The following is a 13787-nucleotide window of genomic DNA, read 5'->3' on the forward strand; positions in this document are numbered from 1 at the left end:
CACACACCACACATACACACATACACACTTTTTGGGACAATGACTTGCAAGGCTGGCAGCAAGGGATTGAACTGACCCTGACTCTCCCGAGTGTCTCCTGAGGGTGGACAATGGTTGCAAGGGTCACCTATGGTACCACTTCCACTGAGACCCCGAAAACTGTGTAACGGGACTCTGTGGGAAGTTCACAGATGTCAGCGTGTTTTCAAAGGGGTCTTAACCCCCAGGCGAGCAGTGGAGTCTCCCCAGGGCCGCTCAGGGCCCAGGGCTGGGTTTTTGCGGCAGGAACCGGCAGAGCCAAGGTCTTGATCACGCTCGGCCCTCAGAGCCCGGGGAAGCTGGGGACAGGGCTGCGGGGGACCCCAGCCCACAGGAGGGGAGGGCGTCCCGAAGCCCAGGCAGCTGGGAAGAAGGAGCTTTGCAGGTCGAGTTACCAGACACCACACGAGTTGGATTGGAAGTTCCGGCGAATGAATACTTTCAGAGCTACACCCCAAACCCTGCACGGGAGAGACCCGCGCTCTGAAAGCGTTCAGGTTTGTTTGTTGTTTTTTTTTTTGCTTTTTTTTGAGGGGGGAGGTCACACCTGGCAATGCACAAGGGTTACTCCTGGCTCTGCACTCAGGAGTTACTCCTGGCGGTGCTCAAGGGACCATATGGGATGCTGGGAATTGAACACAGGTCGGCCATGTGCAAGGCAAACGCCCTGCCCGCTGTGCTATCATTCCAGCCCCAAGAGAGCATTCAGGTTTAACTGCACATCCGGCCCTTCTGGCTGCTGTTCTTGGCCCCCTGCGACAAGCCTCTTGCCAGAGATGGCGTCTTCAGCTGAGACTCAGGCCCACTCCGGCCCGCGTCCCGTGAAAGCTCGTGGGTCTGTCCTGAGCGAGACTCAGCCCCGTTCTCTCGGGGCCCTTGAGCGTCACCGACTCTCCCAGGAGATGACGTGCCTTGGGAAGCTGAGGAGTAAAGACCAAATTTATTCACTATGACACCTCGCAGGTCCCTGCCGCTGGGCCATGAGGTGGGCAGGGACGGGCTTCCTGCCTGGGGTGCTCATGAGTGAGACGCCACAGCAAAATGGCCACAGCCCCTCGTCCACCCACTCAAGGACCCCCCTGCCCCCCATCCGAAACATCTGAAGACGTCAGGAGACCAGGTCCTTAGCAAGGAATAAATTAAAAAAAAATTAGTAAGAAAAATATGTGTTTCATTTTTTTTTCTATTAAAAAATAGTATTTGGGGGCCAGAGAGATGGTACAGCAGGGAGGGCGTTTTTGCCTTGCATGAAGCTGACCAGGGTTCGATTCCCGGCATCCCATCTGGTCCCCTGAGCACCGCCAGGAGTGATTCCTGAGTGCAGAGCAAGGAGTAAGCCCTGAGCATCGCCGGGTGTAGCCCCAAAAAATAAAAAATAAAAAATAAAAAATAGTATTTGCAGTAGGCCACCGTCTTCCTAGGTGCCTGCCTTCAGCATGGGAGAGGAAGAAGAAAGAAAAGAATCAGCTTAAGAGCCATCCAGAGCTTCGTCCGACTTCAGTGCTGTGCGGCCGGGACAGGGTGATGTTCCGTGACAGTCCCTGGTAGCTGTTTGCCCGCCCGAGATCACGGCAGGACCAGGGTGCGGCACTGGGGTCCCCTTGCTCCTAGGAGCCAGGACGCCAGAACCGAGGCCTTTGAGGGACCGAAGGCAAAGAGAAAAACCAGCCCCTAAGCCTGGCCGCGTGCTCGCAGGGACCGTGGTCTGGCCCGGACAGTTCTCCGTAGGTGGAGGGACTTTATCTCTAGACAAGACCAAAGATTCAAGTTTCAAAATATCGCAGGCCCCAGGCCTCCTGGCTGTGCTCCTTCCCCCAGGAGGCAGCAGCTCAGCTGGGTGGGACTCGGGAGCCCCTCCAGGAGGTGGACCAGCCCCCCACCTAAGTGCAGCCAGGTAGGGGTGGGAAGGGCTGACTCCGGTGGGGGCAGGGGCGGGCGGGCAGGGTGGGTTCTCAGAGAAGCGTGGGGAGCTCGGGAAGGCGGGAATTGTGGGAATCGTCCACTCCTCCTCGGTGTGGCGGTCCTCCCCGGACGGACAGACGGACGGACGGATGGAGAGGCAGATGGATGGAGGGCATGGGCCTCACTCCTAAACGCTGTCAAGGGAACCCTCCGTTCTCTGCAATGACAAGAGACCAGACACGTGGGGTCACACCTAGGGACGTGCAGATGGTGGGAACCCCGAGGCAGAGCTGCCATGCTCAGGGCTGGGGGCGGGGGCGGCCTTCCCTCCTTGCACCCCAGATCCAGGCCATCAACAAACAGCCAAGCGGGGGCACACCGCACCCGCCACCAGCTCCTGCAGGGAGGCGGCTGGGCTTCCGGGCTTTGGCTTGTAGGTCTGTTTCGTAGTTTGATTGATTGATTGGTTTTTATGCCCCGCCCAGCTATGCTTGGGGCTTACTCCTAGCCCTGTGCTCAGGAGTCACTCCTGGTGGGGGCCATCTGGGATGCCTGGGATGGAACCCACATCAGCCACACGCAAGGCAAGCGCCCTCCTCGCTGCAGTATCTCTCGCCCCTGTTGTGTAGCTGGGGGAGTAAAGGACCAGGGGTGGGATTGTGGCTCGGTGTCAGAGCTCTGTCACTTGTCGTGACCGTGCGGGGCCTTGGGTTCCATCCCCGGACCCACAGTGGGGAGGAAAAGGGAGGGGGTTGATGCAGATACTCCAGTGCTGTGCTTACAAACGGTCAGAACCAGCCTCACGTAGAACAGGCTCGGGCTGCCTGGAGCAGCTGCGGGCCACTGGCCTTGAGCATGTCCTAAGGAAGAGACAGGTGCAGCGGGGCCCGGGGTCCTGCCAGCACCCAGATGGTCAGAGTCGCAGGGACCGACCCTGGGGGAGGCGGGGGTCTCAGGGGGACAGGATAGGGTCTGTGCCGTGGGACTACCCTGTCAAAGCGCTTAAAGCCACTTCAAGGCTGACTTGATGAGGATGATGGGGTCAGTTTGGGGTTGTGCAGAGAGAACGAGAGAGAGAGAGAGAGAGAGAGGGAGGGAGAGGGAGGGAGAGAGAGAGGGAGAGAGAGGGAGAGAGGGACAGAGAGAGGGAGAGGGAGGGAGAGAGAGAGGGAGAGAGAGGGAGAGAGAGAAGAAGAGGGAGAGAGAGGGATAAGGAGAGGGAGAGAGAGAGAAAGAGGAGGTAGAGACGGAGGGAGAGAGAGGGACAGAAAGAGAGAGGGAGAGAGAGAGAAGAGGGACAGAGAAAGAAGGATAGAGAGACAGGGATAAGGAGAGGGAGACAGAGAGGAAGAGAAAGAGAAGGAGGTAGAGACAGAGGGGGAGAGAGAAAGAGAGAGAGAGAAAGAGAGAGAGAGAAAGAGAGAGAGAAAGAGAGAGAGAAAGAGAGAGAGAGAAAGATACAGGGGTGGGGGAGAGCGACCAGATCAAGAGGCTGGGCTGGAGTGATAGCACAGTGGGTAGGGCGTTTGCCTTGCACACGGCCAACCCGGGTTCGATTCCCAGCATCCCATATGGTCCCCCAAGCACCACGGGGAGTAATTCCTGAGTGCATGAGCCAGGAGTCCCCGAGCCAGCAGGACGACCAGCAGATAGTGCTCCCCGCCACGCCCCGGGCACCTTGCGTGGAGCCGCTCAGTCACCGTGCGACAGTGCTATTGCGAGGGCAGAGGGTGGGGGTCCTGGCGCAGGGCTCACCCAGCTTAGGGACCCCTCAGCTGGGGCAGGCAGCGCACCCCAGAGACTGTGGGGCGGTGACTCCCTGGATGGAGGGAGCAGGAGGGAGCACCTGGGAGGGCTGGGCGTCCCCTAGAACAGACGGAGCTGGGCCCACAGCTGGGCTCCTCTGTCCTGAGCCTGCGCACGTGGGACCCCCAGCTGCAGAGAGACCAGGGCCCCAAAACCCCACGGCTGGGTGTTGGGGTCTGGGAAGGGCCCCCCTAGGACGGGCTGCAGGTCCCACCAGCCTGGCAGGAAGCCCTTGGCTCTGCCCAGATGCCAAGGGCTGTGGTGGTCCCCTCCTCCCCCAGTCCTGGCATCTCCCCTCGGCCCGTTTCCTCCGCCAGTGGCCACAGACCAGGCCCTCCCCAGACACCTCCGCTGGTCTCCTGGGAGCAGTGGCGCACCGGGGGCCCCGCCCGCCAACAGGAAGGACCTTGGGGTTTTGAGGTTAAGACACCACCCCGCCCCCCCCATCCCGTGTAAGTGCGGGGCATCCCGGGGCTGAAATCTGAGCTCGCTCTCCTTGAGGCCAGTCTGAGTGGACCCTCTTGGGGGCCCGGTGGGTTCCTCAGCCTCCCAGCCCTGAGCCCCCTGATCCTGTAATCGCCACAACTGTCTGGTGAAGGTGAAGGGGTTTGATCGCGTCCATTTCAGGGAAGAGGAGACTGAGGCAGAGACAGGGAAAAGGCAGCTTGTCTGGAGTCAGTCCGAGCCCCAGACAGCCACCCTGTGCGCCCGCCCCTATCGGGGGTTAATGCTCCAGCCACCCCCCGCCCCCGCCAAAGTGCTGAGTGAAGAAAAGAGCTTTTTATTTTTTGGGGGGGGGCACACACACTTAGTGGTGCTCAGGGTCTCCCCCTGGCTCTGTGCTCAGCAGTGAGCCCTGGGGGTGCTCTGGGAGGGGAGGGGACCCATGTGGAACCTGGGTCAGGGGGCCGTGGGGCCGGGAAGCGTTTACTCCCGCACGCTGTCTCCGGCCCTGAGGACAAGCGTTTTAGACTGATCACCAGCCTGCTGGGATTCTGAGTGCGAGTTTCTCGTCTGGACAGTGGGAAACCCTAGTCGATAAGCTACTTGTGTGTCACCACCGTCTCCAGGTTACAGAGGGGGACCCGGGGATTGGAGGGAGACAGCACCGCCCCCAAGATGTTCCGAGGGTCACACTCGGGACTCCTGATCCGGCTCCCTGCAGGGGAGAGGGAGGGGGGCTGGGGGGGCAGGGGTGGGGGGGGGTTCTGGCGGCCGCTGAGCTGACAAGCCAAGACGTGCTCCAGGATCCGGGGCTGTGGACAAGGCCCCGTGTCACCCCTTTTGGGGACAGAGTGTTCTTTCTGCCATTATCTGTCTCCTTGGGCCACAAACACGATCTATAAACAAGGCCCAAACGGCAGAGGAAAAATGAAGTCAGAAAGTGCCCGCGGAGCAGGTCAAGCAGCACTAAATTAGTCTCTGGCGAAGTGGCGATCTCATTGTTCAGATATTTCCTCCAACATGTTTTGAGAGGCCAGGACCGTTCTCGGAGCCAAGCGGGAACGATGGCCAGGTTTGATTTCAGGAAGGAAGTCCCCTCCCGTTCCCCTGCTGGGCAATTCAATAAATTCTCTCCTGACCCCACCACCTGAGGATGGGGGCGGTGTGGCATACCTGCCTCTGCTATCAACAAGGCGCCTTAGACACCCCTTTCCCGGAGCTGACTGTGAGTTTCTAGGCTCCCCCCAAGGGCTCTGTTACTTGGGGAGGTGCTGGGGGCCGGCCTGGGGGGACGAAGGTTCCTGAGAAAGGGAAAGTGTCCGAGCTGGCCCCGAGTGCCTGGGGGCCTGGGTCCAGATGCCTTCTGGACCGGGAGACAAAGTGAATCCTACAGATCCGCGGAGGGGGTCCAGCAGGCCTCTTTCTCGGGGTCTCCAGTGCCCCCACAGCCATGTTCTCGCTTGCCACCCTGGAGGCCACCGACGGGGGCAGAGCTGTCACTTTGTGGAGGGGGGTCTAAGTTCTGGGCAGGCCGGAGACCCTGGAAACCTGGCTCAGCAGCTGACTTGTGGGGTGATGACCCTCCCCTCGCTCTACACACACACACACACACACACACACACACACACACACACACACACACACACACTCTCACACACTCTCTCTCTCACACACACACACACACACACACACACCCCAGCCAAATGCTCAGCCAATCCAGACCTTGCTTTTCTCACCTGTAAATTGGGCTTCTCTGTCTTTCAGCAACAACAGGCTCTGATTTCAGAAGGAGCCTGGTTGGGTGTTGGCTAGGAAGTGACATTCATTTCTCTCTTCCTGAAACGGAAAGCTTTCCTCCCGCACAAGAAAGTCAGCCACTTCCTGTCCCCTGGGCACAATTCAGACTCCAGCCAAACAAAGGAAGCTGGGCCCCTTGGAAGGGTTACGAGCGGTCTTGTGAAAGTCCTGCAGTCCGCAGTTGGCAGGGCACATCCTGCCTTCCTTAAGAGATTAGCTGGCGGGGGTGGGGGCGGGGTGCTTGCCTTGCGCACCACCCATCAGGGTTCAATGCCCAGCGCCCCTGTATGGTCCCCTGCTACCCCGCCCCAGGAGTCATCCCTGAGCACAGAGCCCCGAGATCCAATAGGAGTAATCCCTGAGCACCCCCAGGTGTGGCCCCCAAACCAAAATCAAACCAGGGCAAAACAAAAAGGAACTGTCCGGGCAGAGAGACAGTGCGGCAGGGCGGGTGCTGGCTCCACAGGAGTCCCTGCCAGGCAAGGTACCCAGGCACCCAGCACTGAGCATGGCTCCCAGAGCACTGCCGGAGCCTGGAATTGGCCCCGAGCACAGAGCCAGGAGTAAGCTCTGAGCACTGCAGGGTGTGGCCCCAAATTGAGCAAAGATACTAGCTGCCTCCTTAACTCCAGCAGGGCAGGGAAGCTCATTAAAAGTAGGGGGTGGTGCTCTCCGCCGAGATGTGACCCGAGTGGCCACATGTGTGCGGCCTCTCCACTGCTGGAGGACCATGATCCCGGAGGCCAGCTAAACTACCTTTGGTACCAGCAGCTTCTTGCAGAAATGTCTCTAGACTGTGAGCTAAGCCACGCCCCATGCCGCCCCAGGAGGGGAAAGGTTTTTCTCTCTCCGCTTTTCCTTTCCGGGGGCGGCTGGGCGGGGGTGGGGGGAAAGGCATGGTGACCACCATCTTATAAGGCCCACTAAAGAGAGGTATGAGCTTGCAATGATGCAATTTCTGGCAGTAATTTCCCTAGACTTAGTTACTAAAATGCTAAAATACAGAAATCCAAAACCGCGGGGCCACTATCGCGGCCGTGCGACCTCCTATCTCTTCATTCTCACAGTGTAAAACAAATTATCAAATGCTTCCTTTTCAGCAGGTCTGATTTTGAGGGGGGAAACTCCAAACAATAATAGTGAGTTTCTTGTTGAAATATGGAATGTAATCAAAGTAAAGAGAAAGTAAAGTGAAAATTATCAGCTACACAGGCGGGGCCGTGGGGGTGGGAGGGGAGGTATACTGGGGTTCTTGGTGGTGGAACATGTGCACTGGTGAAGGGATGGGTGTTCGATCATTGTATGACTGAGACTTAAGCCTGAATGCTTTGTAACTTTCCTCATAGTGATTCAATAAAAAATTTTTTTAAAAAGTGGGGGTGGGAGGGAGGGGGAGACAGTTCTTTGCGAAGTTGGAGTCTGCACTTCCGAGTGTCTCAAAACCCTTCCCACCTGCCAAGGGCTGAGCCTCTAAGGAGGCCCGGGCAGCCCTGCCACGCTCTCTCCCCTGTCTCCCAGGGCCCGCTGCTGCTCCTCAGGGCTGCTGACCCGACGGCCCTCAGCTTCCTCCCAGACCCGGGTAAGGGCCCCCCACGGCCCCTCCTCAGAGAACCAGCTGGAATCTCCTGTGAGGGGCTGGTAGCAGGGAGCCACAGAGACCCTCACAGTTGAAAGGAGATCTTGGGACCCAAGGCACGCGCGCGCACACACACAGATACACACAGATACACACACACACACACACAGTTGGCCCTGGCCCGGCCCTGGACTAGGAGGGGAAGTCGAGTGGATCCATCTGGAGCTCGGGGCTCCCAGGCCTGGTCATCTGGGGTCCAGGAGAGGTTGCTGTCCAGGGTGCCCCTTCCTCGCGGGCTGTGATGTAATGTGCTAACAGAGAACATTCAGAATCATAGCTGGCCTAGCAGAAGACCCGACTGGCAGAGTGGCCAGTGTGTCCTGCACAGGCTGCCCGGGGGTCCTGGTCTGGGGGCTCGAGGATGGCTCTGGGGCACAGCGAATGGCAGAGCAGAAGCCGGAAGTGTGGCCTGTGCAGCTCTACTGAAGACCAGCGAGGAGAAGTGTGTAGGGCTGGGAGGGGGGCTCAGGGGGCTGGAGCCTGCGCTCCACAGACAGCAGCTCCGGGTTCCACCCCCAGCACAAACTGGTCCCCCGGCACTGCTCAGAGCACCCCCACCCCCCAAGCCCCAAGAGAATATAGATGTAACGTGTACTTACAGAATATCTGTTTTCCAGGAAATCTGCAAACAGAGGATAATGTAGAAGTGAGCAACGCGAAGAGCCTCCTAAGCACCACCCCAACCCCAGCACTTGGGGGCTCAAGCAGGGCCGGGAGGAAGCGGAAGGGGAAGCAGGGCCCAAGGAGACCCCAGGCCCAGGAGCTTCCTGGGGTTCAGGGGCATGGCTCCTGCGCCCCTAACCCCCTATGACAAGCTGACCGGAGCCTAGAAGTTCATTTGATATTTTAAGCTGCTTTTTCTTTCCCTTCCGGAAGACAAAGAATGCTGTTTTAGGAAAATGTGGAAAACTACAGAAAGAGTAGAAAGTTACAGATAAAAATCATCTCTCTGGGCTAGAGTGGTAGTCCAGAGGGGAGGGTGTTTGCCTTGCATGCGGCCGACCGGGGTTCAATTTCCAGCAACCCAAGAGTAATTTCTGAGTGCAGAACCCCTGAGCATCGCTGGGTGTGACCCAAAAAGACAGAAAAAAACAAACAAACCCATTTTTGATTCCAGCTCTTCTAAGTCTGTTGACACTCTGTCTTCCAGCTATGAATCAACTTTATTTTCTTTCTTTTTGGGTCACATCTGGTGATGCACAGGGGTTATTCCTGGCTCATGCACTCAAGAATTACTCCTATTGGTGCTCAGGGGGCCATATGGGATGCTGGGAATTGAACTTGGGTCGACCGGGTGCAAGGCAAACGCCCTACCCACTGTACTATCGATCTGGGCTATCTGAATCAACTTTTTATAAACAGTTACTAGGAGACTGGGGAGATGCTCAGGCGGTGAAGTGCATCACGACACCTGGATTCTATGATCCCAACACCACAAGATGAAAATTAAAAAATACAGAGTGAGGGTGCAAAGAGGCAGAGAATGAGAAGACCAGAAGGGCGTGGGGTGCATGCCTGTTATCAGAGGCCCCAAGTCAGATCCCTGGGACTGGCTGGTCCCCTGAGCACAGCCAGGCGTGGCCCTGGTGGCGTCCAGCAACTGCTGGCTGAGCTCAGGGTGCTCAGGCCTGCTGGGCCAGGCTGAGAATTGCTGGGAGTGGCCACAAGGGCCCCGCGCACTGTTCAGGTGCACACTGCCCCATAAAAAAAATCCAGAATGTTGCTTTTTTGCAAATTTTGCAAATGGTGCCTCTTTGTAGCCTGTCTTCATGTCCTCTGACAGCCCCAAAGCATTTTCTGGGCTCCTCCTAATCACCCTTGGTTGTGGTTGTACCATTGGAAACTGTTTATTTGACTTGAAACATTTGGGTTCTTTCCGAGATTTGGCTTTTTAAAATAATCCTGTTGCCAGTATCCTCTTGGGGAAATAAAGCTGCTTCCACATTTCCTGTGCTCAGGGCTCACTCCTGGAGGGGCTCAGGGGGAGCGTGTGGGGTGCTGGGGATCAAACCCGGGTCGGCCACATGCAAGGGAAGTGCCTTCTCCGTCACACTGTATCTCTCCCATGGTATTTGCATGTGTCCCACTAGCTTAGCCCCTCTCGGGAGTGAGGTCAGCGGAGCAGAAAGGCAGAGATGACCACGCCCTCCACAGCTTCCACCCCACTGCTCAGGAGACCCCTTGGGGTTCTTGGCGTAGTGCATGTGGGACAGGCTGGCCCTGGCAGGCTGTGGTGTGTGTGTGTGTGTGTGTGTGTGTGTGTGTATGTGTGTGTGCAGTGGCTGGGGAGCAGGTCAGGAGGGTGAGGGTGGGACGAGGCAGGTGCAGAGAGCAGGAGTCGCTGCGGAGGGTGCGTCAGGGGTGGGTGGACCCCACTGCAAGGCCCCCCCCCAGGAGAGGAAGGAGGCGGAGCCTAGTGTCCTGGGAACAGCCCAGTCCTGTGACAACGACGCCGGCATGTGCTGTGGCTGACGGGCTGTGATTTTCAGCACAATCCACTGACAGAGCTTTGAGGACAGAGGTCAGGGAAAACCTGGGCAACCTCCTCCCCACCGCCACCCAGTGATGTGGGGACTGGGGCTGGAGGCCACAGTGGGAGTCCTCTGTCCACTGCCCCAGCCAAGTCTAACTTTAAAAAAAATTGGGGGGGTCACAACCATTGATGCTCAGGGTTGACTCCTGGCTCTGTGCTCAGAAATTCCTCCTGGCGGCGGCTCAGAGAACCATATAATGGGGTGCTAGGGATTGAAGCTGCTTCGGCTCCATGCCAGTCAAGCGCCCTGCCTGCTGTAGTATCTGTCCGGCCCTCCGAGCACACTCCCATGGGCCCCCCAATTCCCAGCCTGACATCTGGGGGGATTCGGGGCCCAGCTGTGACAGCAGACGCCACTGCCTTCTGCATATCCTGTTTGCAAAGTCCACGTCCCCGTTCAGTCTTATCACAACCCATTGTGTGGGCCCTCCAGGGGAGTGGGGCCAGGCCTTCCCAGGGGCCCAAGATGGACGAGTCACCCCAACTACAGAGCTGGGCCATTGTGCAAACTTCCACACCCACACCCCCACCCCACCCCAGCCTGACCTAGCAGGACCCCAAGAACCCCGGACTTCCCGCCTCCCCAAGCCCCCAGGCCTCTGGGATGAGACTTTGCAGGGAGAGTGCCTCAGACTTGCTCTCTTTGGGGTGCTGACCCCCACATCCCTCCTGCTGTGAGCCCCACTTCCTGCTCCCTGATACTTTTCTTCCTGAAAATGCAGCAACAACCACAAATACAAGATCCGTGGGTGGGGGGGGGGGCGTTTCTTCAGGACCTGTTCTTCACCCTCTTTCACTCAACCCTAGTCCCCACGTGGGCCTACTTGGAGTCTCCCAGGATGGGTGGGAGGGGTCCTCATAGGCCCCTCTCTGTCCCCAGAGGGGCCCCCACCTCCTGGTCTTCTGCTACTCCACTCTCCTTCAGGACCCGAGTTCTCAGAACCATCTGGGCTGCCCTGGGTGAGAGTGTGAGTGTGAGAGGGCCAGAAAGGCGGCCCTCACGGACACAGGAGGCAGAGGCCAGCATGGAGTGGCCACCAGGTGGCAGGGGGTATGTATCTGGGGCACCTCCCAAGGGAGTGAGCACAGCGGGAGCCAGAGCTGCCCCTGGAGAGCCCGCCAGCCGTCCAGCTGGAGCCTGTGCAGTGTCCTAAGGCGGGCACTGTTGGCTTGGAGCGCTGGCAGGGGCGGCCTTGTACACTGGAAGATTTTTTTTTTTCTCTTTGGGTCACACCCGGCGATGCACAGGGGTTACTCCTGGCTCATACACTAAGGAATTACTCCTGGCGGTGCTCAGGGGACCATATAGGATGCTGGGAATTGAACCCGGGTCGGCAAATGCCCTACCTGCTATGCTATCACTCCAGCCTCTGGAAGATTCTTAACATATGGTCTCTACCCATTAGATAAGGCGGCACCCGCCCCCCGTGCCCTGTGATGGTTATGCCACATCAACCCTGCATTTATGGGGTGCCCCCTACTTGGGTTCACTTTCTCCTTTATTTCTGTCACTAGGCAGGCACTAAGAAATACAAGACACATGTGTGCGCATGTGTGTGTATGTTTGTGTTGTGTGTATGTTGTGTGTCTTGTGTTGTGTGTGTGTATGTGTTGCAGACAGGGAACTTTTCATGCTAAGTGGTTCTACCCCAGAACACCAAAGCTATGAGCAAGCTGGGGCCGAGGGACAGAGGATGGACAGGTCACCTGTAAGCCCCCAGAGAACTCAAGGGCCGGCCCAGCGTCATGCATTGAGTCCGGGGCCAAAGAGGACTGGAGTGAATGGCCTCTCGCTGCCCTGGACAGTGCCCTTTGCGCTCCACCCCCCAGAACCGCCTACACCACTGCTGGATAAGAGGGGAAAAAAAGACAGTGCATCTGCCCAGGTTTGTAAACCAAGCCGTTCATAGCTGGGGCAACTGGGGCTGACTGGATTTGCAAGTCTTAACCACACACAAATACCTGGAATGGGAATTCCGGCTGGAAAGGGTCCCAGGGCAGGCAGGAGCGTTAGTATGGTAGGGGAAGACGCTTGCCTTGCACGTGACTGACCTGGATTCAACACCCCCGGCATCCCATACGGTCCCCCAAGCCCTATCAGGAGAGCAGAGCCAGGAGTAACCCTTGACCTCTGCTGGGGTGTGGCCTCCAAACAACAACAGCAATGATTATTATTTTTTTTAATTTTAAAATAAATGTCACTGCAAAGGGTAGGAGTTGGGTCACTGCCTAGATCCACAGCCACCAGCACCCTGACCTGTGAGGGTCGCACTCTCTGGGGAATGGGGCAGGTGTGTGTGGGGGGGAGGACGCCCTGATCTGTCAGGAACACACTCTCCTAGGGAGTAGGGGTACCCTGGCCTGTCAGGGCCACACTCTCCGGGGAATAGGGGAGCCCTGTTAGGCCAGTTCATGGAGAATGAAGGAGAAGGCGAAAGCCGGAGGGGGCAGTGGGACGTGGACCCGGGCAGAGTGGGGCCGACCTCCGGATGTCCATCTCCCGTGTGGACTGGTTTCCTCGAGAGCACAGAGCATGGTGCGGGCTGGCCCCCAGCCACAGCGGCTGGCCCCAGACACAGGACTCAGCTCAGATGTGAAGGGAGAGCCTGGGAGAGCCGTTGGCGGGGGGTGTGTGTGGGGGTGGGTGGGGAGAGCGGTGGTCAGACTGCGGGAGGCTGAGGGAGTCTCTCAGTAGGGTTTGCCAACATGCTTGGGGAGGAAGCTGGAGGGGACAAGACAGATGTGGCCTTCACCCCAGACGCTTTCTTTGGGGACATGGGGGACCTCCCGGGCAGTGTTCAGGGGCCCAGGAGTCACTCTGGTGCTCCTCAGCCATTTGGGAGGATGGTTCAGTGCAAGGGGCCAAGAGGCTGCACTGTTTGGACCTTGTGTGCTGGGGGGTGACCTGGAGCACCATGGTACAGCTCTGGAGGTCTCCCCAGGGACGTTGGTGGGGAACGTGCGGTGTCAGGGATGAAACCAGAGTCAGTTCTAACCCCTTCCCTTTCTCCCCAACCCCTGAGATGGTCTTAAAGGTCATGACCAGGAGGAAACAGAATATTATTTGTGCATCAACGCCCTTTGACAGCTAGATCCAGCTGGACGGAGGAACGCAGTCAAACTCACAGAGTCACGGGACGAAGGGGACTTTCAGAGGCCAGGAAATGGTGTGTGTGTGTGTGTGTGTGTGTGTGTGTGTGTGTATGTGTGGGCTCTTGTTTCCTGTCTGTGGAGGTATAATTTGGCAAGAGGAAAAGTTCTGGAGTGGGAGTTGACGATTGTACCACCAAGTGGCCTTACCTCGTGCCACCCAAACAGATGTGTTAAGAAGCCTAAAACGGAGAGTGTTTTCCTCTAAGTTTTTCTAAAAGGAACTGAGCCAAGAGCCTCGAGTCAAGATTGCAGTGCCCTGCCCAGGCCCCCACCCCCACCCCGAGTCTCTACCAACCCTGAGTGCCAGCAGTGCCCACGCTCTGGCCGCTCCTTGGGGCACGCCTGCCCGGGTCCTTTGGCTTATCTGGAGGCGCAGCTTTCCTTTGCAGTACACAGGGGAAAACATGGGTTCAGAGCCAGAACTGGGTCTGCGCGCTGTTTCCCAAAATAGCCAGCCCTGAAGCGCTGTGGGCTGGA

The 13787-nt window shown here is 57.9% G+C and overlaps 1 protein-coding gene across 2 annotated transcripts in view; it reads right to left on the reverse strand.

Moving 5' to 3' along the window:
• Window positions 1-960: 960 nt before the first annotated feature.
• PECAM1 (platelet and endothelial cell adhesion molecule 1) overlaps window positions 961-13787 on the reverse strand; it is a 51703-nt gene continuing 38876 nt past the window's right edge. For both annotated transcript variants that reach the window (XM_055131333.1, XM_055131332.1), the window contains 2 exons: window positions 8224-8246; window positions 961-2158 (listed from right to left, as the gene is read on the reverse strand). In XM_055131333.1, coding sequence (XP_054987308.1) covers window positions 2129-2158; window positions 8224-8246 — 53 coding nt within the window. In that variant the 3' untranslated portion in view covers window positions 961-2128. The remainder of the gene's footprint in view (window positions 2159-8223; window positions 8247-13787) is intronic.

This window comes from Sorex araneus, chromosome 3, assembly GCF_027595985.1.
Source record: "Sorex araneus isolate mSorAra2 chromosome 3, mSorAra2.pri, whole genome shotgun sequence".
Taxonomy (NCBI): Eukaryota; Metazoa; Chordata; class Mammalia; order Eulipotyphla; family Soricidae; genus Sorex; species Sorex araneus.